This window comes from Lepidochelys kempii, chromosome 8, assembly GCF_965140265.1.
Source record: "Lepidochelys kempii isolate rLepKem1 chromosome 8, rLepKem1.hap2, whole genome shotgun sequence".
Classification (NCBI taxonomy): Eukaryota; Metazoa; Chordata; order Testudines; family Cheloniidae; genus Lepidochelys; species Lepidochelys kempii.
This window is the reverse complement of record NC_133263.1, coordinates 97,802,605-97,829,143: the sequence shown is the minus strand read 5'-3', so window position 1 is coordinate 97,829,143 and position 26,539 is coordinate 97,802,605. Positions and strand designations below refer to the sequence as shown.

General features: G+C 46.0%; 1 protein-coding gene across 6 annotated transcripts in view; it reads right to left on the bottom strand.

Annotated features, from left to right (window-relative positions):
• Positions 1–26,539, bottom strand: part of RAB3B (RAB3B, member RAS oncogene family) — a 133,693-nt gene that overhangs the window by 25,142 nt on the left and 82,012 nt on the right. For all 6 annotated transcript variants that reach the window (XM_073357747.1, XM_073357743.1, XM_073357745.1 and 3 more), the window contains one exon: positions 15,995–16,113. In XM_073357747.1, coding sequence (XP_073213848.1) covers positions 15,995–16,113 — 119 coding nt within the window. The remainder of the gene's footprint in view (positions 1–15,994; positions 16,114–26,539) is intronic.

Sequence of the window (26,539 nt, the reverse complement as noted above, 5' to 3'; positions counted from 1 at the left end):
TAACCCTGGACAGGGTAGCGTGACTTGTATATTCGTATTCTGTATGCAGTTTTTTTGTGTCTGTGTCTCTCTGTCATTGTTCCTATGGGAAGACGCCTAACTGAGGCCTGGTCTATACACACAGTTGTACTGTTCGACTAAAGGTGTGATTTTGTACTGATTTAGTTAAAACACTCTCACTTTGTGAGTGGACACTTAGTTTAAACCTGGCTTATATCAGTTTACCTTGCTTGGGTAAATATACAGGCACAAGCTAAACTATTACCACATTTTAAACTGATACAAGAACATACACACAAAAGCGGAATCTGTTGAATGAACTGATTTAATTTACACTGGTTTAATTTACATGTTGTCAAGCCCTAAGCCCTGGTCTACACTAGGAGTTGAGGTCGAATTTAGCAGCGTTAAAACGATTTAACCCTGCACCCGTCCACACAACAAAGCCCTTTTTTCGACTTAAAGGGCTCTTAAAATTGATTTCTTTACTCCACCGTCAACGAGGGGATTAGTGCTGAAATCGGCCTTGTCGGGTCGAATTTGGGGTACTGTGGACGCAATTCGACGGTATTGGCCTCTGGGAGCTATCCCAGAGTGCTCCATTGTGACCGCTCTGTACAGCACTCTCAACTAAGATGCACTGGCCAGGTAGACAGGAAAAGGCCCGCAAACTTTTGAATTTCATTTCCTGTTTGGCCAGCGTGGCAAGCTGCAGGTGACCATGCAGAGCTCATCAGCAGAGGTGACCATGCAGAGCTCATCAGCAGAGGTGACTATGATGGAGTCCCAGAATCGCAAAAGAGCTCCAGCATGGACCGAACGGGAGGTACAGGATCTGAATGCTGTATGGGGAGAGGAATCCATGCTATCAGAACTCCGTTCCAGTTTTCGAAATGCCAAAACATTTGTAAAAATCTCCCAGGGCATGAAGGACAGAGGCCATAACAGGGACCCGAAGCAGTGCCACATGAAACTTAAGGAGCTGAGGCAAGCCTACCAGAAAACCAGAGAGGCAAACGGCCGCTCTGGATCAGAGCCCAAAACATGCCACTTCTATGATGAGCTGCATGCCATTTTAGGGGGTTCAGCCACTACTACCCCAACCGTGTTGTTTGACTCCTTCAATGGAGTTGGAGGCAACACGGAAGCAGGTTTTGGGGATGAGGAAGATGATGATGATGAGGTTGTAGATAGCTCACAGCAAGCAAGCGGAGAAACCAGTTTTCCCGACAGCCAGGAACTGTTTCTTACCCTGGAGCTGGAGCCAGTACCCCCCGAACCCACCCAAGGCTGCCTCGCGGACCCGCCAGGCAGAGAAGGGACCTCTGGAGAGTGTACCTTTTTAAATAGTATACATGGTTTAAAAGCAAGCGTGTTTAATGATTAATTTGCCCTGGCATTTGCGGCCAGTACAGCTACTGGAAAAGTCTGTTAATGGGTCTGGGGATGGAGCGGAAATCCTCCAGGGACATCTCCATGAAGCTCTCCTGGATGTACTCCCAAAGCCTTTGCAAACGGTTTCTGGGGAGGGCAGCCTTATTCCGTCCACCATGGTAGGACACTTTACCATGCCAGGCCAGTAGCATGTAGTCGGGAATCATTGCAGAACAAAGCATTGCAGTGTATGTTTGCTGGCGTTCAAACAACATCCGTTCTTAATCTCTCTGTGTTACCCTCAGGAGAGTGATATCATTCATGGTCACCTGGTTGAAACAGGATGCTTTTCTTAAGGGGACATTTAGAGGTGCCCGTTCCTGCTGGGCTGTTTGCCTGTGGCTGAACAGAAAATTTCCCCGCTGTTAGCCACAGGGAGGGGGGAGGGGTTAGCCACATGGTGGAGGGAGGCAAAATGCAACCTTGTAACGAAAGCACATGTGCTATGTATGTAATGTTAACAGCAAGTTTCAGAGTAACAGCCGTGTTAGTCTGTATTCGCAAAAAGAAAAGGAGTACTTGTGGCACCTTAGAGACTAACCAATTTATTTGGTTACAGCTCACTTCATCGGATGCATACCGTGGAAACTGCAGCAGACTTTATATACACACAGAGAATATGAAACAATACCTCCTCCCACCCCACTGTCCTGCTGGTAATAGCTTATCTAAAGTGATCATCAGGTTGGGCCATTTCCAGCACAAATCCAGGTTTTCTCACCCTCCACCCCCCCACACAAATTCACTCTCCTGCTGGTGACACCCATCCAAAGTGACAACTCTTTACACAATGTGCATGATAATCAAGTTGGGCCATTTCCTGCACAAATCCAGGTTCTCTCACCCCCTCACCCCCCTCCCAAAAACCACACACACAAACTCACTATACTGCTGGTAATAGCTCATCCAAAGTGACCACTCTCCCTACAATGTGCATGATAATCAAGGTGGGCCATTTCCAGCACAAATCCAGGTTTGGGGGGGGGGGGTGGAGGGTGAGAAAACCTGGATTTGTGCTGGAAATGGCCCAACCTGATGATCACTTTAGATAAGCTATTACCAGCAGGACAGTGGGGTGGGAGGAGGTATTGTTTCATATTCTCTGTGTGTATATAAAGTCTGCTGCAGTTTCCATGGTATGCATCCGATGAAGTGAGCTGTAGCTCACGAAAGCTCATGCTCAAATAAATTGGTTAGTCTCTAAGGTGACACAAGTACTCCTTTTCTTGTTAACAGCAGGGTTTACCATGAAAGAGTGTACCCATTGTTCTATAAAATGGGTCTTTTTAAATACCACTGTCCCTTTTTTTTCCCTCCACCAGCTGCATGTGTTTCAAGGATCAAAGGATCTTCTCCTTCCCAGAGGCTAGTGAAGATCAGAAGGCGAAAAAAACGCACTTGCGATGAAATGTTCTCTGAGCTCATGCTGTCCTCCCACACTGAAAGAGCACAGATGAATGCGGGGAGACAGACAATGTCAGAGTGCAGGAAAGCACAAAATGACCGGGAGGAGAGGTGGCGGGCTGAAGAGAGGGCTGAAGCTGATAGGTGGTGGCACCATGATGAGAGGAGGCAGGATTCAATGCTGAGGCTGCTGGAGGATCAAACTAATATGCTCCAGCGTATGGTTGAGCTGCAGGAAAGGCAGCAGGAGCACAGACTGCCGCTACAGCCCCTGTGTAACCAACCGCCCTCCTCCCCAAGTTCCATAACCTCCTCACCCAGACGCCCAAGTACGCGGTGGGGGGGCCTCTGGGCACTCAGCCACTCCACCCCAGAGGATTGCCCAAGCAACAGAAGGCTGGCATTCAATAAGTTTTAAAGTTTTAAACTTTTAAAGTGCTGTGTGGCCTTGTCCTTCCCTCCTCCACCACCCCTCCATAACCCCCTGGAGTTATCCCCCTATTTGTGTGATGAATTAATAAGGAATGCATGAATGTGAAGCAACAATGACTTTATTGCCTCTGCAAGAGGTGATCAAAGTGAGGAGGGGAGGATGGTTAGCTTACAGGGAAGTAGAGTAAAGCAAGGGTGGGGGGTTCATCAAGGAGAAACAAACAGAACTTTCACACCGTAGCCTGGCCAGTCATGAAACTGGTTTTCAAAGCTTCTCTGATGCGCACCGCGCCCTCCCGTGCTCTTCTAACTGCCCTGGTGTCTGACTGAGCGTAACCAGCAGCCAGACGATTTGTCTCAACTTCCCACCCTGCCATAAACGTCTCCCCCTTACTCTCACAGATATTGTGGAGCGCACAGCAAGCAGTAATAACAGTGGGAATATTGGTTTCGCTGAGGTCTAACCGAGTCAGTAAACTGCGCCAGCGCACCTTTAAACGTCCAAATGCACATTCTACCACCATTCTGCACTAGCTCAGCCTCTAGTTGAACAGCTCCTGACTACTGTCCAGGGTGCCTGTGTATGGCTTCATGAGCCACAGCATTAAGGGGTAGGCTGGGTCCCCAAGGCTAACTATAGGCATTTCAACATCCCCAACGGTTATTTTCTGGTCTGGGAATAAAGTCCCTTCCTGCAGCTTTTGAAACAGACCAGAGTTCCTGAAGATGCGAGCGTCATGTACCTTTCCCGGCCATCCCACGTTGATGTTGGTGAAACGTCCCTTGTGATCCACCAGTGTTTGCAGCACTATTGAAAAGTACCCCTTGTGGTTTATGTACTCGCCGGCTTGGTGCTCCGGTGCCAAGATAGGGATATGGGTTCCAACTATGGCCCCACCCAGGTTAGGGAATCCCATTGCAGCAAAGCCATCCACTATTACCTGCACATTTCCCAGGGTCACTACCCTTGATATCAGCAGATCTTTGATTGCGTGGGCTACTTGCATAACAGCAGCCCCCACAGTAGATTTGCTCACTCCAAATTGATTCCCAACTGACCGGTAGCTGTCTGGCGTTGCAAGTTTCCACAGGGCTATTGCCACTTGCTTCTCAACTGCGAGGGCTGCTCTCATCTTGGTATTCTTGCACCTAAGGGCAGGGGAAAGCAAGTCACGAAGTTCCATGAAAGTGCCCTTACTGATGCGAAAGTTTCGCAGCCACTGGGAATCATCCCAGACCTGCAACACTATGCGGTCCCACCGGTCTGTGCTTGTTTCCCGGGCCCAGAATTGGCGTTCCACCGCATGAACCTGCCCCATTAGCACCATGATGCCCACATTGCCAGGGACCGTGCTTTGAGAGAAGTCTGCATCCATGTCCTCATCACTCTCGTCACCGCGCTGACATCACCTACTTGCCCGGTTTTACTTTGCCAGGTTCTGGTGCTGCATATACTGCTGGATAATGCATGTGGTGTTTAATGTGCTCCTAATTGCCAAAGTGATCTGAGTGGGCTCCATGCTTGCCGTGGTGTGGCGTCTGCACAGAAAAAAGGCGCGGAACGATTGTCTGCCATTGCTGTGACGGAGGGAGGGGCGACTGACAACATGGCTTACAGGGTTGGCTTACAGGGAATTAAAATCAACAAAGGGGGTGGCTTTACATCAAGGAGAAATAAAAACAACTGTCACACAAAATGGCCCCCTCAAGGATTGAACTCAAAACCCTGGGTTTAGCAGGCCAATGCTCAACTCAATGAGCTATCCCTCCCTCTGGTATTTCAGGCAGGACTGAATCTCCATTGAACTTTTCAAGGTGCCCCTGACAGACCTTACCGAAACGATTGTCGGCCGTTGATTTCACGGAGGGAGGGAGGGGGGAGCAAATGAATACAAAACAAATCTGGTGTATTTCTTGTTTTGATCCACTCCATCTATCTTTTACATCTCTGGCTGGCAGCAGAAGGTGCAATAGGACTACTGGGGGGGCAGTGTGAGAGCCTGAGTGAGTGTCTGATTGGCTGCTAGCCTGCAGGGGGCGGGCAGTAGGGTGTCTGTTTGTTTGCGACAGGGAAGCCTGGCTGTTTAAAAATAGCCAGAGCTTCGCGAACCAGCTGAGCGGCGGAGAACCAGCTGAGCAGCGGGGACAGCAGAGCAGCACACAGCAGGAGTTTGCCTGGGAGTTCGCCTGGAGGGAGCCCAGTGAGGCTTACGTCTTGCAAACTGCTCTGAGGAAGCTCATAGTAGGAAGGTGATATGGAAGGGGGGGGTTCAGCTGTTGTGACCTGCACTGGATGTGCCATGTTTGTCTTTCTTCCACAGGACAGAAGCGACTTTGTCTGTACAAAGTGCAAGCTGGTCTCCATATTGGAAGAGAAGATTGAAGGTCTGGAGCAACAGATAACAACCCTGCGTTGCATACGGGAAACTGAGGATTTCCTGGACGAAACTCAGGATAGGCTTCTAGGGGCACAAAGCTCTACAGATATAGAGCAGGTTGCACAGAGGAGCCAAGAGACCAGTGAAGAAGCTTGGCAACATGTGACCTCCAGAAGAGGTAAGCGGAATGTCCGGGTTCCAGTAACACAGACACAGGTAACTAACCGCTTTCATGTTCTCTCCACAGGTATCGTTGCGGAGAGTGGACCAGATGATATGTCTGGGGCGAGAAAGCAGAAGGAGACTCCGCTGGTTGGAAGGCATGAGATGCGCTGTCCTGAGGTTGGGGGTTCCACGACCACCACCCCCAAGAGGAGAAGGCGGGTGGTGGTGGTCGGGGACTCTCTCCTCCGGGGGACTGAGTCATCTATCTGCCGCCCTGACCGGGAAAACCGAGAAGTCTGCTGCTTGCCAGGGGCTAAGATTCGTGATGTGACGGAGAGACTGCCGAGACTCATCAAGCCCTCGGATCGCTACCCCTTCCTGCTTCTCCACGTGGGCACCAATGATACTGCCAAGAATGACCTTGAGCGGATCACTGCGGACTATGTGGCTCTAGGAAGAAGAATAAAGGAGTTGGAGGCGCAAGTGGTGTTCTCGTCCATCCTCCCCGTGGAAGGAAAAGGCCTAGGTAGGGAGCGTCGAATCGTGGAAGTCAACGAATGGCTACGCAGATGGTGTCGGAGAGAAGGCTTTGGTTTCTTTGACCATGGGATGGTGTTCCATGAAGGAGGAGTGCTGGGTAGAGACGGGCTCCATCTTACGAAGAGAGGGAAGAGCATCTTTGCCAGCAGGCTGGCTAACCTAGTGAGGAGGGCTTTAAACTAGGTTCACCGGGGGAAGGAGACCAAAGCCCTGAGGTAAGTGGGAAAGCGGGATACCGGGAGGAAGCACAGGCAGGAATGTCTGTGAGGGGAGGGCTCCTGCCTCATACTGGCAATGAGGGGCGATCAACAGGTTATCTCAAGTGCTTATATACAAATGCACAAAGCCTTGGAAACAAGCAGGGAGAACTGGAGGTCCTGGTGATGTCAAGGAACTATGACGTGATCGGAATAACAGAGACTTGGTGGGATAACTCATATGACTGGAGTACTGTCATGGATGGTTATAAACTGTTCAGGAAGGACAGGCAGGGCAGAAAAGGTGGGGGAGTAGCACTGTATGTAAGGGAGCAGTATGACTGCTCAGAGCTCCGGTACGAAACTGCAGAAAAACCTGAGTGTCTCTGGATTAAGTTTAGAAGTGTGTGCAACAAGAGTGATGTAGTGGTGGGAGTCTGCTATAGACCACCGGACCAGGGGGATGAGGTGGATGAGGCTTTCTTCCGGCAGCTCACGGAAGCTACTAGATCGCATGCCCTGATTCTCATGGGTGACTTTAATTTTCCTGATATCTGCTGGGAGAGCAATACAGCGGTGCATAGACAATCCAGGAAGTTTTTGGAAAGCGTAGGGGACAATTTCCTGGCGCAAGTGCTAGAGGAGCCAACTAGGGGGGGTGCTTTTCTTGACCTGCTGCTCACAAACCGGGTAGAATTAGTGGGGGAAGCAAAAGTGGATGGGAATCTGGGAGGCAGTGACCATGAGTTGGTTGAGTTCAGGATCCTGACGCAGGGAACAAAGGTAAGCAGCAGGATACGGACCCTGGACTTCAGGAAAGCAGACTTCGACTCCCTCAGGGAACGGATGGCCAGGATCCCCTGGGGGACTAACTTGAAGGGGAAAGGAGTCCAGGAGAGCTGGCTGTATTTCAAGGAATCCCTGTTGAGGTTACAGGGACAAACCATCCCGATGAGTCGAAAGAATAGTAAATATGGCAGGCGACCAACTTGGCTTAATGGTGAAATCCTAGCGGATCTTAAACATAAAAAAGAAGCTTACAAGAAGTGGAAGGTTGGACATATGACCAGGGAAGAGTATAAAAATATTGCTCGGGCATGTAGGAATGTTATCAGGAGGGCCAAATCGCACCTGGAGCTGCAGCTAGCCAGAGATGTCAAGAGTAACAAGAAGGGTTTCTTCAGGTATGTTGGCAACAAGAAGAAAGCCAAGGAATGTGTGGGCCCCTTACTGAATGAGGGAGGCAACCTAGTGACAGAGGATGTGGAAAAAGCTAATGTACTCAATGCTTTTTTTGCCTCTGTTTTCACTAACAAGGTCAGCTCCCAGACTGCTGCGCTGGGCATCACAAAATGCGGAAGAGATGGCCAGCCCTCTGTGGAGATAGAGGCGGTTAGGGACTATTTAGAAAAGCTGGACGTGCACAAGTCCATGGGGCCGGACGAGTTGCATCCGAGAGTGCTGAAGGAATTGGCGGCTGTGATTGCAGAGCCACTGGCCATTATCTTTGAAAACTCGTGGCGAACCGGGGAAGTCCCGGATGACTGGAAAAAGGCTAATGTAGTGCCAATCTTTAAAAAAGGGAAGAAGGAAGATCCTGGGAACTACAGGCCAGTCAGCCTCACCTCAGTCCCTGGAAAAATCATGGAGCAGGTCCTCAAAGAATCAACCCTGAAGCACTTGCATGAGAGGAAAGTGATCAGGAACAGCCAGCATGGATTCACCAAGGGAAGGTCATGCCTGACTAATCTAATCGCCTTTTATGATGAGATTACTGGTTCTGTGGATGAAGGGAAAGCAGTGGATGTATTGTTTCTTGACTTTAGCAAAGCTTTTGACACGGTCTCCCATAGTATTCTTGTCAGCAAGTTAAGGAAGTATGGGCTGGATGAATGCACTATAAGGTGGGTAGAAAGCTGGCTAAATTGTCGGGCTCAACGGGTAGTGATCAATGGCTCCATGTCTAGTTGGCAGCCGGTATCAAGTGGAGTGCCCCAAGGGTCGGTCCTGGGGCCGGTTTTATTCAATATCTTCATAAATGATCTGGAGGATGGTGTGGATTGCACTCTCAGCAAATTTGCGGATGATACTAAACTGGGAGGAGTGGTAGATACGCTGGAGGGGAGGGATAGGATACAGAAGGACCTAGACCAATTGGAAGATTGGGCCAAAAGGAATCTGATGAGGTTCAATAAGGATAAGTGCAGGGTCCTGCACTTAGGACGGAAGAACCCAATGCACAGCTACAGACTAGGGACCGAATGGCTAGGCAGCAGTTCTGCAGAAAAGGACCTAGGGGTGACAGTGGACGAGAAGCTGGATATGAGTCAGCAGTGTGCCCTTGTTGCCAAGAAGGCCAATGGCATTTTGGGATGTATAAGTAGGGGCATAGCGAGCAGATCAAGGGACGTGATCGTTCCCCTCTATTCGACATTGGTGAGGCCTCATCTGGAGTACTGTGTCCAGTTTTGGGCCCCACACTTCAAGAAGGATGTGGATAAATTGGAGAGAGTCCAGCGAAGGGCAACAAAAATGATTAGGGGACTGGAACACATGAGTTATGAGGAGAGGCTGAGGGAGCTGGGATTGTTTAGCCTGCAGAAGAGAAGAATGAGGGGGGATTTGATAGCTGCTTTCAACTACCTGAAAGGGGGTTCCAAAGAGGATGGCTCTAGACTGTTCTCAATGGTAGCAGATGACAGAACGAGGAGTAATGGTCTCAAGTTGCAGTGGGGGAGGTTTAGATTGGATATTAGGAAAAACTTTTTCACTAAGAGGGTGGTGAAACACTGGAATGCGTTACCTAGGGAGGTGGTAGAATCTCCTTCCTTAGAGGTTTTTAAGGTCAGGCTTGACAAAGCCCTGGCTGGGATGATTTAACTGGGAATTGGTCCTGCTTTGAGCAGGGGGTTGGACTAGATGACCTTCTGGGGTCCCTTCCAACCCTGATATTCTATGATTCTATGATTCTACTAGCCACCCTCATCTCCTGGCTGCTCGGCAGAAGACGGTGCAATAGGACTGCCGGCAGGACTAAAGAGAATGACCTGGTCGAGTCACTCCTATTTTAGTCCCTGTGCCCATGTCTGCCCAGGCGCTCCTGGCCGACCTTACCGAGGGGACCAGGAGCACCTCGGACATGATGACGATGGTTATCAGGCCTATTGCACCGTCTGATGCCACAAGGCAATGGGCTGCTGCTGTGTAGCAATGCAGTTCCATGTCTGCCAGCACCCAGGAGACATACGGTGACAGTGAGCTGAGCGGGCTCCATGCTTGCCGTGGTATGGCGTCTGCACAGGTAACTCGGGCAAAAAGGCGCGAAACGATTGTCCACCATTGCTTTCATGGATGGAGGGAGGGCCTGACGACATGTACCCAGAACCACCCGCGACAATGTTTTTGCCCCATTAGGCACTGGGATCTCAACCCAGAATTCCAATGGGCGGCAGAGACTGCGGGAACTGTGGGATAGCTACCCACAGTGCAAAGCTCCGGAAGTCGACGCTAGTCTTGGTACTGTGGAAGCGCTCCGCCGAGTTAATGCACTTAAAGCATTTTGTGTGGGGACACACACACTTGAATATATAAAAACGATTTCTAAAAAAAGACTTCTATAAATTCGACCTAATTTCGTAGTGTAGACGTACCCTAAGACTAGCAATTCTCACTATGCTTTCTCCAAAAGCATTCTTTCCTCTGATCACAGATTGCACAGGATCTATTCAGAGTGTGCAACTTGCAGTTCTGAAGTAAATCGCTTTCAAGAGTACTCAAAATACATGACATTTAACTTGGAGAATAGTGAAAGAAGCTGTCCTCTGATATACTTGGCATTTTAATAATTTGTGTGCCTCTGATGTAACTGAGTCAGAAGAAAGCTTCACAGTTCTTAGCTACAGCTATGGGCGGGGGTGGTGGTGAAGCTTCTCCTTGGGTAGGCTAGCTCCCTGTCCCACCTCTTCTTCCTGCAGCCCCCCCACACTCCACCCCAGGCCCCACCCTCCCCCACTCAGTCCCCTCTCCACTCGGCCCCCCCGCTACTGCTTGGTGCTTCCCTCCTCTCATCCCCCTCCCCAATGAGGACCCCTGCCCACCACTCCCCATGTCCCTCCTCTCCCCCACCCCTCATGAGGCCCTCACCACTCGCGCTCTCTGCGTCCCTCCTTTCCTCCACCCCACCTCTCCCCCGAGACCTCCGCCACTCACGTTCTCCACATCCCTCTGCATCCCTCCTCTCCTCCATCCAGTGGGAAGGTGAGGAGGGACGTGGCGAGCGGCGGGCCGGGGGGTGTTCTCGCAGGGGAGGGGAGCGGAGGACACAGGGGGCGGGGGGGTCTCCTGGGGGATGAGGGGGGAGGAGAGGAGGGATGCGGTGTGTTGAGGGATGTAAGGGGTAGAGTGAAGGAGAAGAGGGACACATCAGACAGCGGCAGGTGCCTTGTGGAAGGGAGGGGAATAGGCGGAGCACAAAGGGGCCACCACGGCCCAGGCATCTGGCAGCAGCGGCTGCGCCAGGGAAGGCTTAGCCTCCCCAGCCTACTGTACCCATGGCCCATGGCTACAATAGTACAGTAACCCTGAAAATTATTTGGGAAACCAGTGACTAAAGATGCCTACAATGAGGAAGGCACAGATTAAGAAGCCTGGTAATTGTTCTGCTAGCCTTATAACTGCTTCATGCTTTAGCCATATAGTTAATTCAGATACAGTCCAAATCATATCGCATGTTCTGCTCATGACCTCCAATCCTATTAAGGGTGAAATCTTCTCCATTAATAAACCTGTCCATATGCACTATGGGGTAGCATTAAGCACGTCACCCTTACTTTAAGACTGGTAGCACAGAGATGTATCACAAGAAGGTATTTCTAGTTTAATGAAAGATACCGCAATTCACATCTGCACTAATATATGAAAAGGTCGCTACACACAAATTGTGATTAATGGAAAGAAGGCCACTGGCTTGATGGAAAGAGCGTGATGGTTATGCAGAAGAATTAGGTTTTGGCAGAACCTTTAGATTTGTCTGCCAAGGGGCTAGCATTACAGAAATGATTTTTAGTTGCTGGAGGGTGGCTCGGGAGAGTGGGTGAGGTTTATGTGACTACTGAGTGATGTCATGGTTTGGGAGGTGGTTCTTGAGGTGCACGTGGAGGCAAAAACGATGTGTGACTGCCTGATGGGGGCGAGGGGTTCAGCCATATCAAGAATAAAATGGTGGCTAAAACCAAACAAGTTGGGGGAAAGCAAAGTATTAAAGACAAACTACTATACTGTGGCTTTTAGCTTCCAGCCCACATTGGGAGATGCCAAAGAGGAACATTCTAGAGGCAGCCTGGCTGACTCAGCCAGAATTCCTCCAGGGCACTGGAAAGCGAATGCTTGAGTAAGGATTGTTAACAACTTTTTACAGGGTGCAGCCCAACCCCTGGTGCTGACTCAGTTCCAGCAAAAAAAAGCCTAGCCCCCATACCCCTCTTTTCTTGTCCACCACCACCTCCTCCTCACGGTTCATGGCAGAGGCCAGTGACTCGGGCTCCTCAGAGGTATCCGTGGTGCAGATGTGTGTGGTGGTGGGGTCTCTTGAGGATGCGATGCAGGTCTTTGTAAAAGCAGCAGGTCAGTGGCTTCGCACCAGATATATTGCTGGCCTCCTTGGCCTTCTGGTATGCCTGCCACAGCTCCTTGGCTTTCATGCGACAGTGCTGATAGCCCTTATCATACCCCTTTCTCCTGCATCCCCTGAGCAATCTTCTCATAGATGTCAACATTTGTACAGCTCTGTTCGGATCTGTGCCTGTACAACCTCTTCTCCCAGCAGGCCCAGGAGATGCAGTATCTCCTATCTACTCCAGGCAGGAGCACGTCTGGAGCATGTAGCCAGCATGGTCAGCTGGGGACTTGCACTCAACAATGGAGATCTGCCAGGTATGTTTGCCAAGCTGGGCGACCAAGAAAAAGAATTTCAAAAATTCACAGGGGTTTAAAGGGGAGGGAGGTCTTTCAGTCCTCATGACCTTTGGGCAGTGGAGTTCACAATGGTGACCAGAATGGTCAGTGTGGGGCATTGTGGGACACATATGCAGTGGTATGATTCTACAGATGACCTAAGGAGATCTGAAGTGTGGGCGTACAACTCCAGAATGAAATTCTCTAAATATCGGTAGTTGGGATTAGTTGCCCAAGATGCCCATTAGACGTTTGGAGCTGTGAGTGGTCACCTGAGAATGCAAAAGTGAAACTATTAATGGGAGGAACTGTCTATTAGCTCAAGGTTCCACACGTTTCCAGTGATATGATTCATACCTCTGCTTCTGAGTTTAACACAAGTAATTAAGTAAGGAGTTCCTCATTATTTAGGCATAAATCAGCCGTAGTTTCTAATCAAAATTGTGTTTAACGTGCCTTGTTGGAAATGATTCTTTAGTGTTTGAAGGTTGGACAACATACGGTTATACAGATGGGAAAGTGATGTATAGCTTCTAGTAATACATGTGCTTTCTGAATAATTATAATGACCTTGAGATCTCATAAACACTCATTATTAAAGAGAACTGTTATTCAACAGAAACGTGAATTGAACTTGATTCTGACAGCTAATACCAAAACTATCATATTTCCACTGCCAGATAATTTCAGAACAAGTTTTGATGTGCTTTAATGGTGATCATTTAGGGAAACTGTAAAAGTCACATACATGTCTCGATCCGACTTCAGCAAGGTCACTAAAAGCCCTGCAAATCATTCTAGATTCCTTAAATCTTTGGGCTGCCTTTTTGCAAACTGACAAACCCTTTCAACTATATGACCCATAAGCAGTAAGAGAAGAAAAAGGAGTGATTACAATAAGCTGTTTTAGAGATTCTTTGGGCTTGCTCTCTCTGAAGAGGGAAAAGACCTAGCTCTATTGTCAAGCTCTATATTTTCTGAGTGAAAGCTGTTCTAACATTGAGCTGGGTATACATTCTAGTACCAGATTATATTTCAGCCATTTATATAGAAGACAGAAATAAAATCAGCATTTTCTCAATGTCAGTTTCAACTTGCAAGCCCAAAGACAGATACTATTTTTGAGCTTAAAATGTGATTGACCAATGCCTTTATATTTTTCATTGCAAAAGCCGAACTATTTCCAAAGTTTATAATTAAAGAGCCAGATGTAAATCGGTGTAGCTCTACTGAAGTCAATGAAGCTACACCAATTTATACCTGTTGAAGATGTGGCCCAGAAACTAGTTTTAGAGTTAAACCCTCCCATTCCCCAACAACACTAATTTATTATTCCCCCATTCCCCTCCACCGTACACTGAATACAGTTTTAAGTCAGAATTTAAAAAAAATCCTCCATACAGCTGAGCACCATCTTACCTGGGCTCTTTGCTGAGGATGTGGCAGCACTGGACAATTAGTCAGTCAGTGCCTTGGGTTTTCAAAGCTTGCTCTCAGCCACTTTGCAAATAAAAGGCCTTGAACTGGTCACTGAGGAGCTGTAAATGAAGGAGCTGTTTGGGCTCCTGATGCCAATGTTCATAAGTCTCCATTCACTCGAGCCTCACCAAACCCTATGTTGTGGTGTATAAATAGTGTTGGGATTTTTTAGAAGGGATATAACCTTGTATGCTTTAGGGCATAAACCAAGCAATCTGAGAGGGGTTAGGGAGAAACTGAGCAGATTATTCCACAGCTGTCCACCAAGAGGTTTTTTAACCTTCCTCTGAAGCATCTAGCACTTGCTGCTTTCAGTCAAGTTATTGGACTAGACAGACCCTTGGCAGACCACAACCCCCAACAGTTCCGGGTCTCATGGGACTCTCCCATTTTGACCCACAAACCCCCCTGTCCCAGCTGAAGCTGCTCCTGTCTCACAGAGCTGGCTGGGTTTGGCTCCCCACCCTGGGAGTTGCCACCTGACCGCGACGCACGTGCTCACCCAGCACTGTTCAGGTTTGGCCTGACCCCCAGCCCCATGCACTAGGGACCAGGTTGCAACCCCTGGATTAGAGGGCCAAGTCCAGACAGCCCCATGGGACAAGAGCCGCAGAAGTTGCCGCTATGGGTTGAGTGTGAGGTGGGCTCGCTCTGCAACTCCCTCCCACACACTGAGGCCTTTCCCAGGGCACCCCTCCCACACACACACACAAAGGCATCCCATCCCTCTCCCCTTGGGCAGGACCTGGCATGGGTTGATGACCCGGCACCCCATCCATCCCCAGCAGTGACCGGATATTGTATAGGTTCCCTTTTGACTGCACTTTCCAATTGAAAATCAGACACCTGGCAACCCTAACACTGGGCCATCTCAGAATGATCAGCATATTTTTAGGAGCAATAAAATAGCTCCAACAGGAGCAGGTAATATACATTTGTCTCCTCTGTGCTGTTGCCTCCTCCTGAATATAAGTTTGTTTGCCACAAGTTGTTGTCACCTTCCCTGGTTGTGAAAAAACATTTTCAAAGGAACACAAAAGAAGAGATTGTCCAATCTCTAACTCTGCTCACTGCAACACATGCATTCCTTGTACATAAGGCCTATTAAAGGCTAAAGATATTTTTTGTGAGAGCCCCTTGTGAAAGTATTGAAAGTTATACTCTACTCTGTTACACTTTCAGGACTCTTCCCTTCCCAGCTAAGCTAAGGTGCTTCAAATTGCCATGAAGCATATATTGAAAGGTTCAGTATTATTTTTCCCCCATTAATACTGTATTTGGGACTTAGGCAACTTTAACCACATGCACACTCAGTACAGCAATGATAATGGTTCACTAAGGTTGCAGTGAGTGTAATGGAACTGAACCAGGCACCACAGCTGAAAATTGGTAAGACCAATTAACCTTTTCCATAGAGTTCATAAAGGTTAATTGGAAAACCTCAGCTAAAGTTTTCAAAACCTATGTCACAGAGGAACCCAAGTTCCATTTTCAAAAGTGATTAGGCTCTTAAATGCCTAAAACACATTTGAAAATGGGATTAGGTGCTTTTGAAAATTTTACCCCTATTCTTTAGATTTTACCCAGGTTATAACAACATTTGGCTGTGTCAAACTGGCCTATAAAAGCAGCATTTAACTGGGTTGAATTGGCTTTATAGGGAAGAACCTCAATAACCCATAAGTGTCATGTATTAATGTATATATTTCTTTGCTGTGAACAAGAGCTTTAAAAATCTACTACTGGAAATAAAATCTTTTACAAAAATTAAAAAAAAAAAACCCTAAAGGGACTAGCTAGTGGAGTTGTGCAACTTTTCCTCAAGCACAATTACACAGTGAAACATTTCTTCTGAATTTCAAATGAATGATGAAGAACTTAGTAATACAAAGCAATTGCAGGGGGGGTAAAGAAATTACTCCCAACCCACATGAAACAGTCAACAGGCATTGGTGAAGAGCTAACTGGCTTAACAAAAATTAAAAAGAGGGATAACAATAATTTGTTCCATACCAGTCCTGCACTGCATTGAACGACTCTTCACTGGTGATATCATACATCAGGATGAACCCCATCGCGCCTCGATAATAGGCTGTAGTGATAGTCCTATATCTCTCTTGTCCAGCAGTATCCTAAATACAAAATAAAAGTAGTTAGGCTTTGTGGCCCGGGTCTCAGAAATAAGAACTACAAGTTAGGGTGCTACACCCATATTTTTGCAACTAAATTAGTTGAAAATGCTGAGTACCCAACAGCTCCCACTGCAGTAATTGATTTCTGTTTATATTTTAGTATTAATTATGTTTCTGCATTAACTAGGTTCTGATAGTTGTGTTTTGACATGTGTCCTGTTAAAAAAATAAGGGAAAATGTCAACCCTTTAATTGCTGTTCCCTGCCACACGCTCTGTGCAGCAGCAGAATGTGGCAGAGTTCATTGAATGTCAACACTTCCAAGCAGATGGAAACGGGACAGCAGTCAAGGGCTATTCTGTGTAAAGAGCGTATACAAATTTAGCACTGATGAGAGAGTGAAATCTTCGGTTTAGCCACAAAGTGGATGCTGCAAGTGCCTCTTATGAAAGTGCTGTTTAAAACTGTACTATGTGAAAACACACTAGGAAACCTTTAGTGCAGAGGTTCTCAAACTGTGGTCCACGAGTTCCACTCAGGTGGTCTGCAGGTAGTTCCCTCTAAGGTGCGCACCTGGGCAGCTGCACGCGAGAGAATGAAGGGCCACCCACCTAATTAGTGGAGCCGTGCAGGCGTGGCTCCACTAATTAGGTGCCTGGACCCTGGAGAAGATGCACATGTAAGGTGAGGTGGTGGCCTTGCGGGGAATTGGGGGCAGTGGGGTGAGAAGACGGGGTGGGGAGAATTTGGGATGTGCAGGGCTGCGGTGGCCAGAAAAAGAGGTGACTTTCCCCAGCTCGAGTGCTGTGGCTTCCGGGGAGAGACCCCACTCCTTCCCAGCCCCAGCTCAGGGGCTGCCGCAGCAGGGGAGAGAGGACACATCCATCTCATTAGAAAGGTCAGACTACTGATATTAAAATACGAGTTGTGTGCTTTTATTTGTAGAACAAAAAAAGTTAATTATTACTACTTTTTTTTATATAGCGCTTTTATCCAAAGTGCTTTACAATAGTTAGCTAACGGTACAAACAACATTTGGAAAGATCATTAAGTGGTCTGCCGAGACCCTCAGCACCCCAACCCTCTGCCCCAGCCTGGAGCCCCTCCCGCACCCTGAACCCCTCATTTGTAGCCCCAGCCTGGAGCCTAGGGCAAGACCCGAGCGTCTGCGCCCCTCTGCGGGGCTGTGTGTGGCCCGTGACTGATTTTTTTCTGTGGGTCAGTGGCCCGGATAGAAAAAAGGTTCCCACGCCTGGTCTAACAGCTGCTTTCTTTGTCTCTTCAGATGCAGTGAATGCGATGGGTAGGGAGGGGTGTGTGTCTTGGAGTGACTGTCCCTCCTTTTTATAGTTTCAGTCCCCCTCTTGAAAAACATTTCCAGCTGAGAACCGGGAGACAAAGAGACGATGTAGAAGGATATTCCCTGCTTTTTTTTTCACCTGTTTGAACTTCCTTTGTTTGCCCTCCCTGCATAATGACTCTGCTTACTGCTTCAATGCAAATTAAGGCAAACACACATTCCTTCTTTTGTTTAGGATAAACCTGACTTCTGCCTGGGTAGGGCTGTGGGGTTTGGAACATGTGTTAACAGCATACAGGATAATCTTGTAACTTCACACAGAATGTTGCTACACATATTTTACCAGGACAATACTGATCAGGAAATTATGAGTTTCCAAATGATACCTTACAATGCATGCTTTGTACAAAGATTATTAAAATAGTATGTAGGGTATGAATACAGGGGCGTATTCTGTCATGGTGATATCTAAGGTGCAATGGACCTGGGGTAAGTGACTGGTCCTTTGGAACTGGGAGTAACCTGAATATTGCTGTCACTCTTGGTGTAAGGGACCATCTATCACAAAAATAAACTTACCTGGGTGATAAGATAGACCAGGGAAATGCTGGAAATGGCCCACCTTGATTATCATACACATTGTAAGGAGAGTGATCACTTTAGATAAGCTATTACCAATAGGAGAGTGGGTTTGTTGGGGGGGGGAACCTGGATTTGTGCTGGAAATGGCCCACCTTGATTATCATACACATTGTAAGGAGAGTGATCACTTTACATAAGCTATTACCAGCAGGAGAGTGGGGTGGGGGGAGAGAAAACCTTTTGTAGTGATAAACACCCATTTTTTCACGATTTGTGTGTATAAAAACAAACATCTTCTGTATTTTCCACAGCATGCATCCGATGAAGTGAGCTGTAGCTCACGAAAGCTTATGCTCAAATAAACTAGTTAGTCTCTAAGGTGCCACAAGTCCTCCTTTTCTTGTTGTGAATACAGACTAACATGGCTGTTGCTCTGAAACCTGTCAAGACAGACCAGGGTACCCAAGGAGACTGTCTGTTACTTGATGTTAAGGCTGTTTTAGTGCCTAACAAATTTACACTTGATAATTCACTGGTGAAATCTAAACACAGAACTCACAGCCAGTTTGGGGTTTGTGCCCTGTTTCCTAAAAGCCTGCCCTGAAGTTGGTACTCATACTCTTGAGTCACTGCAGGCAGCCATACCATCTGATGCCTATTAGGTGAGTGTAACAACTTTTACTCACCACTGAGGTGGCCTAGATTTAACTGAGCGCCTCGAGCTGAAAAGGTCTATAATTACCAACCTACTAAATATTCCATCCCTTCGGATGAAGCAGGTATAGTACTCAAGTAAATAAAATATCTTCCATTTGGGAGGTATTATCTATGATTTGCACAAATGTATTTCATCCATCTTTCAGCAAACAGATGCTCCGAAATAGCTGTAGGGAGACAAGAGCCTTATCTTCAAAGCACACACTCAGTGTAATATATTGATTGCTGCAGTTACTCTTATGGATAAGCAGTTCTTAAGTGAATGGTGGGGTACAGTACTCAGCCTCCACACTCTAACTTTTAAAAAAGGCCTTTTATGCCACTGGTTTAAAACATGATTAGCAAAGTTTCCTTCCCTTAGTCTTGGAGAAAAATGTCTAAGGATATGTCTACACTGCAATAAAAGACCCACAACATGGCCACAGATGACCCAGGTCAGCTGACTTGGGCTCCCAGGACTCGGACTGCAGGGCCTCAAAGCTGCAGTGCAGATGTTTGGGCTCAGGAAGGAGCCTGAGCTCCAACAGTCCACAAGGAGGGAGGGTCTCAGAGCCCAGGCTCCAGCCTGAGCCTGAATGTCTACGCTGCAATATTTATCCCCGCAGCCCAAGCCTTGCAAGCCCAAGTCAGCTGACCTGGGCTCCGAAACTCAGTGCCACGGGTCTTTTAGCGAAATGCAGATGTACCCTAAAAGGGCTTTATCAACTCTGCAACTTCAGCAGAAAAATTCAGAGACTGGTTGAAAGAGTCTTTGCAGAATATAGTTTAAGGCAAATAAATCCCTCTGTACAGAACTCCTTCAGAGATGTAGGACCTGATTCTAATCTCACTAGCACTGATTTGAATCAGGAAGAGCTCCACTGAGTTCAATGGAGTTACACCAGTATATAACTGTTATAAGTGAGATCAGAATCAGACCCAACATTTTTGAAGTCCCACTTCCCATAATTTCAATATACACAACTGTGGTGCTTGCATCTGCTCAGGAAGGGCTAAGATGCTGGCTGCCTAGCACGCAAGTCTTACTGTGAAAGGGTAAACAAAAACCATTAACCACTGGTATTCTTCACCAGGGTGTTACAGGGTGTTCTCTGGAGGAGGAAGGCTCATTTAAACAAGTTCCTTGCAGCTTCCCGATGGTGTTTGGCATTCCCCCACGGAGCCATGCAGTCCATGAGAATATCTACAGTCCTAGCCCAGAAATAGCTCCTCAGTGGAGAAAGCTACACCAGAGGATCCTTCTCTCCCCCTAAGGGTAAGTCTACACTGCATGCTTCTTTCAGTGGTGTGTAGAAGGCTGCACAGTTCCCTGCCTAATGCTGTGATGTCCCCAGCAAGCCAGTCTGCCGAAAAAGGCCAGTCCCTGTGCTTTGCTTTCTCTCCAAGAGCTATGAACAGTGTATTGCCAGCAGTTACAACTTGCCAGACTCCTCTTCCTAAGCCGGTATGTTTATCCTTAAGGTAAAAGCATTACAGAGAAAACAATAGAAGTCCCTATACGCATGCTAAAAGCTTACCAGGAGTCACCTACCCGTTTTATGAGGCCCTAGTAGGCCAAAGTCTTTCCACCTCTTCTGCAAGGGTTGGGGCCCCCCCTTGGACAGGAGGTCCTGTCCATTTACTGGATCAGAAAGAAGGTCCTGTGTCAGTTAAAGCTCATCCTTTTAGACCAAAAGCCCTTTCTTTGTCTCCTAGTCACCACTCCAGGAGGCAGTTCCTCTCTAGAGTTGTTCAGTCTCAGCCCTAGTCTACACTTAAAAATTATATATCAACCTAGCTATGTCACTCAGGGCTGTAAAAAATACAGCGTGCTGTAGTTAGGTCGAACTAACCAACCCCTAGCATAGATGCAGGTAGGTCGACAGATGGAAGAATTCTTCTGTCGACCTAGTTACCACCTGCCAGAGAGCTACATTAACTACATGGATGGAAAAACCCTTCTGTCGATGTGAGAAGTACCTACACTACGGCGCTGTGGCTGTAGGATAGACATGGCCTCAGTGACTCACCTTAACCATCCCCCGCTGGTAACCCTCCCCCATGGAGTAGAACACAATCATACATAAACCATTCATAAATCTAATACAATGGCCCCCAAGATACTGCATGCAGTATCTATCATAATTGGATTTCTTTATTCTGCATTTGTAGCAATTCCCCGCCGCACCCTGAGTTTAAAACACAGCAAGCCCTTATATGTAACTAAGCACCTAAGTTTATTGTTTGGGAGAGTCTTCTAATGAAGGGACAAAATAATGAATACTGATTGCTTTTTTGAGTTGCCTGCAAGACCTTTAGATGGAATATAACTAAGCAGATTAAAAGACAAGGGAAGCAAGTACATGAGGTACAGGCAGAGATCAGCACAAACAATGTCGTAGCGCTAATTAACAGCCTGGGAAGAACAGCCTGAGCCTTCAGTGTCCAGAAGTCTGTTTGGCTGTCCCTGACTAGGAATCAGATAGCTTTTTATAACTAGGCAAAGAAGTGTCTTAGCAAGGCACATTAATGCTAATAACTAACATGTCTGGGTTCTCTTGCAATAACACATGAACCTTCCCTTGACATTCAACTAAGTTTGCTATATGCAAAAGAACAAACAAAAAATCCTGTTACATGGGACCTTCGAACAAAAATGTGAAGGCTCTTACAATACCTGTGCCATCAAAAGTTGAGCATGAGTCACGGGGAAAGACCCATGACCCAAATGCGTTTGCATGGAGTTCTTGTGACAGATGCCCAACTACTCACATGATCCAATTCTTAACTATTCACGATAACATTAGCATATCCAGAATTTTTTAAACCTGCATTAACAGAAATAGAAAGCCAAGGACAACATTTAAAAGGGTCATCATGCTTAAAGTTTTAGGCCCCAATTTCATGCTTTTTTATTCAGGTTTGAAAGTGAGAATTCTCATTGATTTTCTTCTTTTGACAACTATTTCTGACCACAAAGAATTTAAAAGAAAAGTGCAATTTCTCATCTGTATCAGGCTCAATCTAATCTAAGCACACACATCACTTTTGTCCTAGAGCATGTGACAAACAGCTTAGTAAAAAAAAAATTAAAAGAAGGATCAGACATCTATATGAATAAAAGATTGATCAGCAGTTCAACTGCTTGGATACAATCACAAATGTTTACATTTCCAGTCCACTAACCCACTGATTTCTCTTCATTTGGATCCCTCACAATGATGCACTTCTGCCTTGAGTCAATAATATAAAATATATTTTTAGAACAAAAATGCTAGTTCTTCCCTCCTCTGGGTTTTCCAGCACATTCTGTCCACTCTATGTCTGTCTTCGACTGTAAGAGATTTTGGGCAGGGACTGACTGTGTCTTAGCACAAAGCACACTGTTGGTGCTTAACACACAACAACGACAGTCATCACTGCATCAGGACATCAGCTGATCTCCAGCTAGGGTGAAGAGATTTCTGCCCTCCCCCACCCAACTGGATAGCATCACATAGTGAGATTTATAATATGGCTTTTTACACCTTCCTTTCAATGTTGTTGTTGTTGGAGACAGGATAAGGGATTGTATGGCCCAGCGATGCCACGAGTGACAAGTTATCTGACATCTAAGCATCTGGTGTGAAACATCTGACTCCTTGAAATCATAGTTTGATTCCCAGAAGAGTTCCCTTAGCCCCTAATCCTTTCAAGATAGGCAAACTGAGTTTGTGGAAAAGGGTGAGCCCTTTGGCGATTCCATACCGATATCCAAACAGAAACAAGTGGCTGGCTTATAGAGTCACTATTTATGGGGTTCTGGGACACTGTTTACTTGTTGTCCTTATATTCAGGCACAATGGGCCAAATTCAGACCTGCTGTAAGCAGAAGCAACTCTGTTGACATCTGTGAAATTTCATCTCCTTGTACAAAATCTGAATTTGACCCAACTATATTCACACAGACATGGTGACTTGGTCCAGCCACATTAATAGGGGGTTCTCATCCATCACAGGCTCTTTGAGGTCACATCTTGGAATGAATGTCCTCCATAAAGTTATGGAATGAGGAACCATGACAACTCCACTGCTGGAAATTTAAACTGTGTCTTGTCCCACTGTGCTGCTGAAGTTCAGGGACTGAAAATCATCATGGGCCAAGGTTTTTTTTCCTTTTCCCAGGAAAAATTATCTTTAACTGTGAATGCCAGATTTGATTTTTTTTTTTTTTAGGTGCGGGGGAAAAGGGCTATTGGTTGTAGCAGATCCACCGCCATTAGTCTTCCCTGCTCAGCAACTTGACACTACCACCATGGAACTATGTGCTTTTAACCTTGTTTCTTTGCTGATGCTGATTTGATCCCTGCAGACCTTCCATCTTCTTCATGAAGAGAGTAAAGTAGTTGGCTGATCTGTAGGGACTTGGTGGCTATTTATGGCAGTCCTTTGTATTGTATTGTACTGTATTTTATATACTCTCACACACACACACACACACACACCTAAGAAAACAAATTTAAATTTTTAAACATATTGGAAAAAATTAACACTGAAAGGCCTTAACACACTTAAATGTACCTCTGTGCTATGGGTGTGTGTGTGTGTATATATGTAAATATACACACACCTATACATACACACACACACACACACATTATATTTCATAGGGTTATATACAGATTTTATCAGCATGAATCTGAGATAGCTGTAATTACATAGTTCTTCCCAACAAGTATTTTGTTTGTGCAATTTATCACATAGTGGCCATTACCCTATATGCAGTATATTATCTTCTTATACATATTAGCACTTACATAGGAATTTTAACTCATTCCACCTAAATTCCCTCTGTAGCTTTAATTGGATATGATTTTTAAATTATTTTCTTTGTCTTAACTGTTATGTAGTGTTGGTGTACACGGTTAAATAGTTGCAGTGTTCCACTCTAGAAGTTTCTGCACTTCAGCATGGTGGATGATGGGATAAGATTTATATAATTTTTTTTTCTTTACAAAGGATACTATGTGTTAAAGGCATCAAGAAAGGTGCTAAGCAAAAGTCACTGCTGAGACAAAAAGGAAGTTTCGAAAATATTAGGCAGTGAGAGAAGAGAGCTCAGGCTGCCCTATGAATCACTAAGAAATTAACAATAAAAGTAATAATGTTGATGAGCATTGATCCTATTGTTCCTGCTGGCATCCAAAAATAGAATTAAACAGGAGAGCAAGATGAGTCACTGGTTACTATGGAGGAGATATGACATCATGAAATGCTTGTGAAGCTTAGTTCTCTCTCATTTCACCTGCTGGCAGGAGCAAATTAACTCTGGAGTTTAGCTCCCATTAAAACATTCCAGGTCAAAAGACAGAATTAACCATGTTATTTCTCTCTCATTACCTAGTATTCCCATTGACCATGAGTCACTGGAACCTACTTGAGTGAACTCACAATATAATGAAACCCTGTTAAACTGTAATCAGCTAGTTGCAATATATGTTATATTAGCAACTCGGAAGAAAATTATTCCATAGGAAAAAATAACTTTACTGTAAGGCCTTGTCTATGCTAGGATTTTTTCCTTCAAGTTTCCCAACTCTGGCTACCATCACTTCAGCTCCAATAGTGATAGTAAAGATGGGAGTCCTAGTGTAGACACAGTGCCAGGGACATGCCAGTGTTTCAGCCACCCTGTTTTGTAGGCCTGCTCTGTGCAGGGTTAGACCACACAACCACATGCAGCTCCGTCTAGCCTAGTACTCCCAGCATTGCTACCTAGGGTGGACCTGCGCCAGTAGGACATTTTAGGAAAAAACTTCTAGTATAGACACAGCCAAAGGCTTGGTCTACGCTAGAAAATTAGGTCGGCTTAACTATCTTGCTCTGGAGTGTGAAAAATCCACCTCCCTGAGCAACATAGTTAAGCCAACCAAAGTCCCCGTGTAGACAGTGCTAAGTCAACTGAAGGATTCTTCCGTCGACCTAGCCGCTGCCTGTCAGGGAGGTGGATTACCTTTGCTGCCAGGAGAACACCTCTCATCGGCTTAGGTAGCGTCTACACTTGAAATGCTACAGTGGCGCAGCATCAGCACCGCATCCGTCCTGCTGCAGTGTTTAGAGTGCAGACAAGCCCTAAGAGGTTTTGCAAAACATAGTTAGTCAGCAAGTGGGCACAAGGCTTTAAACTCCCTTCCTCCCCTTATTGTTAACTATGTTTCCTGTAACTGATGCGTTGAATGCCCCCGGGGCAAACTTGTACTACTACAAATAATAATAAAGTCCTACGTTTATATACTGCCTTTCCTCCCAAAAGCACCTTACAAACAAAACTCATATAGGGAATAAAAGACACTGGACTCACTTCACCCCACCATTCAAATGCAGCCATTTCTGGGGTGAAAAAAAGCAATCGACTAACATCACTCAGCAACTCTACACAACAATTTAGGTCAAGAAGTGAAAAACTGACACAGCAAGGCATTGTTTTTGGTCAGCAGAATGCAATTACCCAAAGTGAAATCAAATTAAGATTCTGTGATTAGCACTCCTGCTTATAAGGAGTTAAAATAAATGATTTTCCTTTTCCTCACTGCTTTGAGATCACAGCAAGGGATTGGCAGCAGTTGATCTACTCAACCAGTCAAACAATACGTGGGGTTGAAATAGGGCTGCTTGCTTCACAAACATATCTGCCCCTGCTTATCACTGTATGGGTCAGGTTTCCCTTTTGTGACATTTACAAGTCAGTGCCTGCAAAAGAGAAAAACTAGACAAAGATGTACACTGAAAAAAAGAGGATTAGGTTCATTGTGGTTATGTCTCACAGATATCTTTTAGCTAGCTCAAACATCTTCATTTGTCTGCACACAAATTAAAATGCCAGTCAGTTTGATTTTTTTCTTGATACTGTTACTTGGAAGGAAAAACAAGAAATGCATGGGGGTGCAAAAATATAGGCAACTCCATAACATATCTCCTCCCAACTTCCATTTCCTTACTAGCAAATAAATACTGGAATAAAACTCAACAGGTCCACTGCATTGTCAGGACTATGCACTGAGTACAAATGATGAAATCATTACTGCTACAGTATAAACATTTGTTTTATTAATAATACACTCTGAGGTTCTTGACTTAGAATAATTATAGACATGCAAAGCACTTTATACTCCTAAGTAAACCAATGTAATGGATATAAATAGGGATCCGTTAATCCAACACTGAAGTGCAGTTACCACTGGGATGGAATATGGCAGCTGTTTAAAAGCTCAGAGCAACATTACACAGTCGAGTCGCATCTTACGCGGGGGTTAAGTTCTAAAGTCAGCGCATAAAGTGAAAATTGCATGTAGTCAAAATTACCCTTGAAAATCCCTTAAATTGCCCATAAAGTACAGTAGACTGTACATGGTTCTGTATACTGTACAACCCTGTACAGTAATATGTATAAATGTACAATGTATTCAGTAATGTACAGTATCTAATAAAGAGTACATATGCAAAATATAATTTTACAGTACTGTATTTTTAATTACGGCGGGGGAAATTACCGGGGGTCGTCAGGGCTTGATGTCAATCCAGGAGACGGAGGTGACGGAGAGCGAGTCATAGACCAAGTGGTTGGCTCTGGTTCAGTTCGAGAAGTTGATTGCGTAGGCTCATCTGCTGCTGGTTGTTTTTCCTTGAAAAACATGGTGATCGGCAACTGTCGCTGTTGTCTCTTGAGCTGCTCAAACATTTCTTGATACGGTCTCAAATCGTCCGTAATACTACGTGTGATTTTGAGGCTTCGTTCCATAGAGGGATCGTATTCAGAAATTAAATCATTCAAGTGTTTCGCTGTTTGGAACACTTCAGCAAATTTATGAA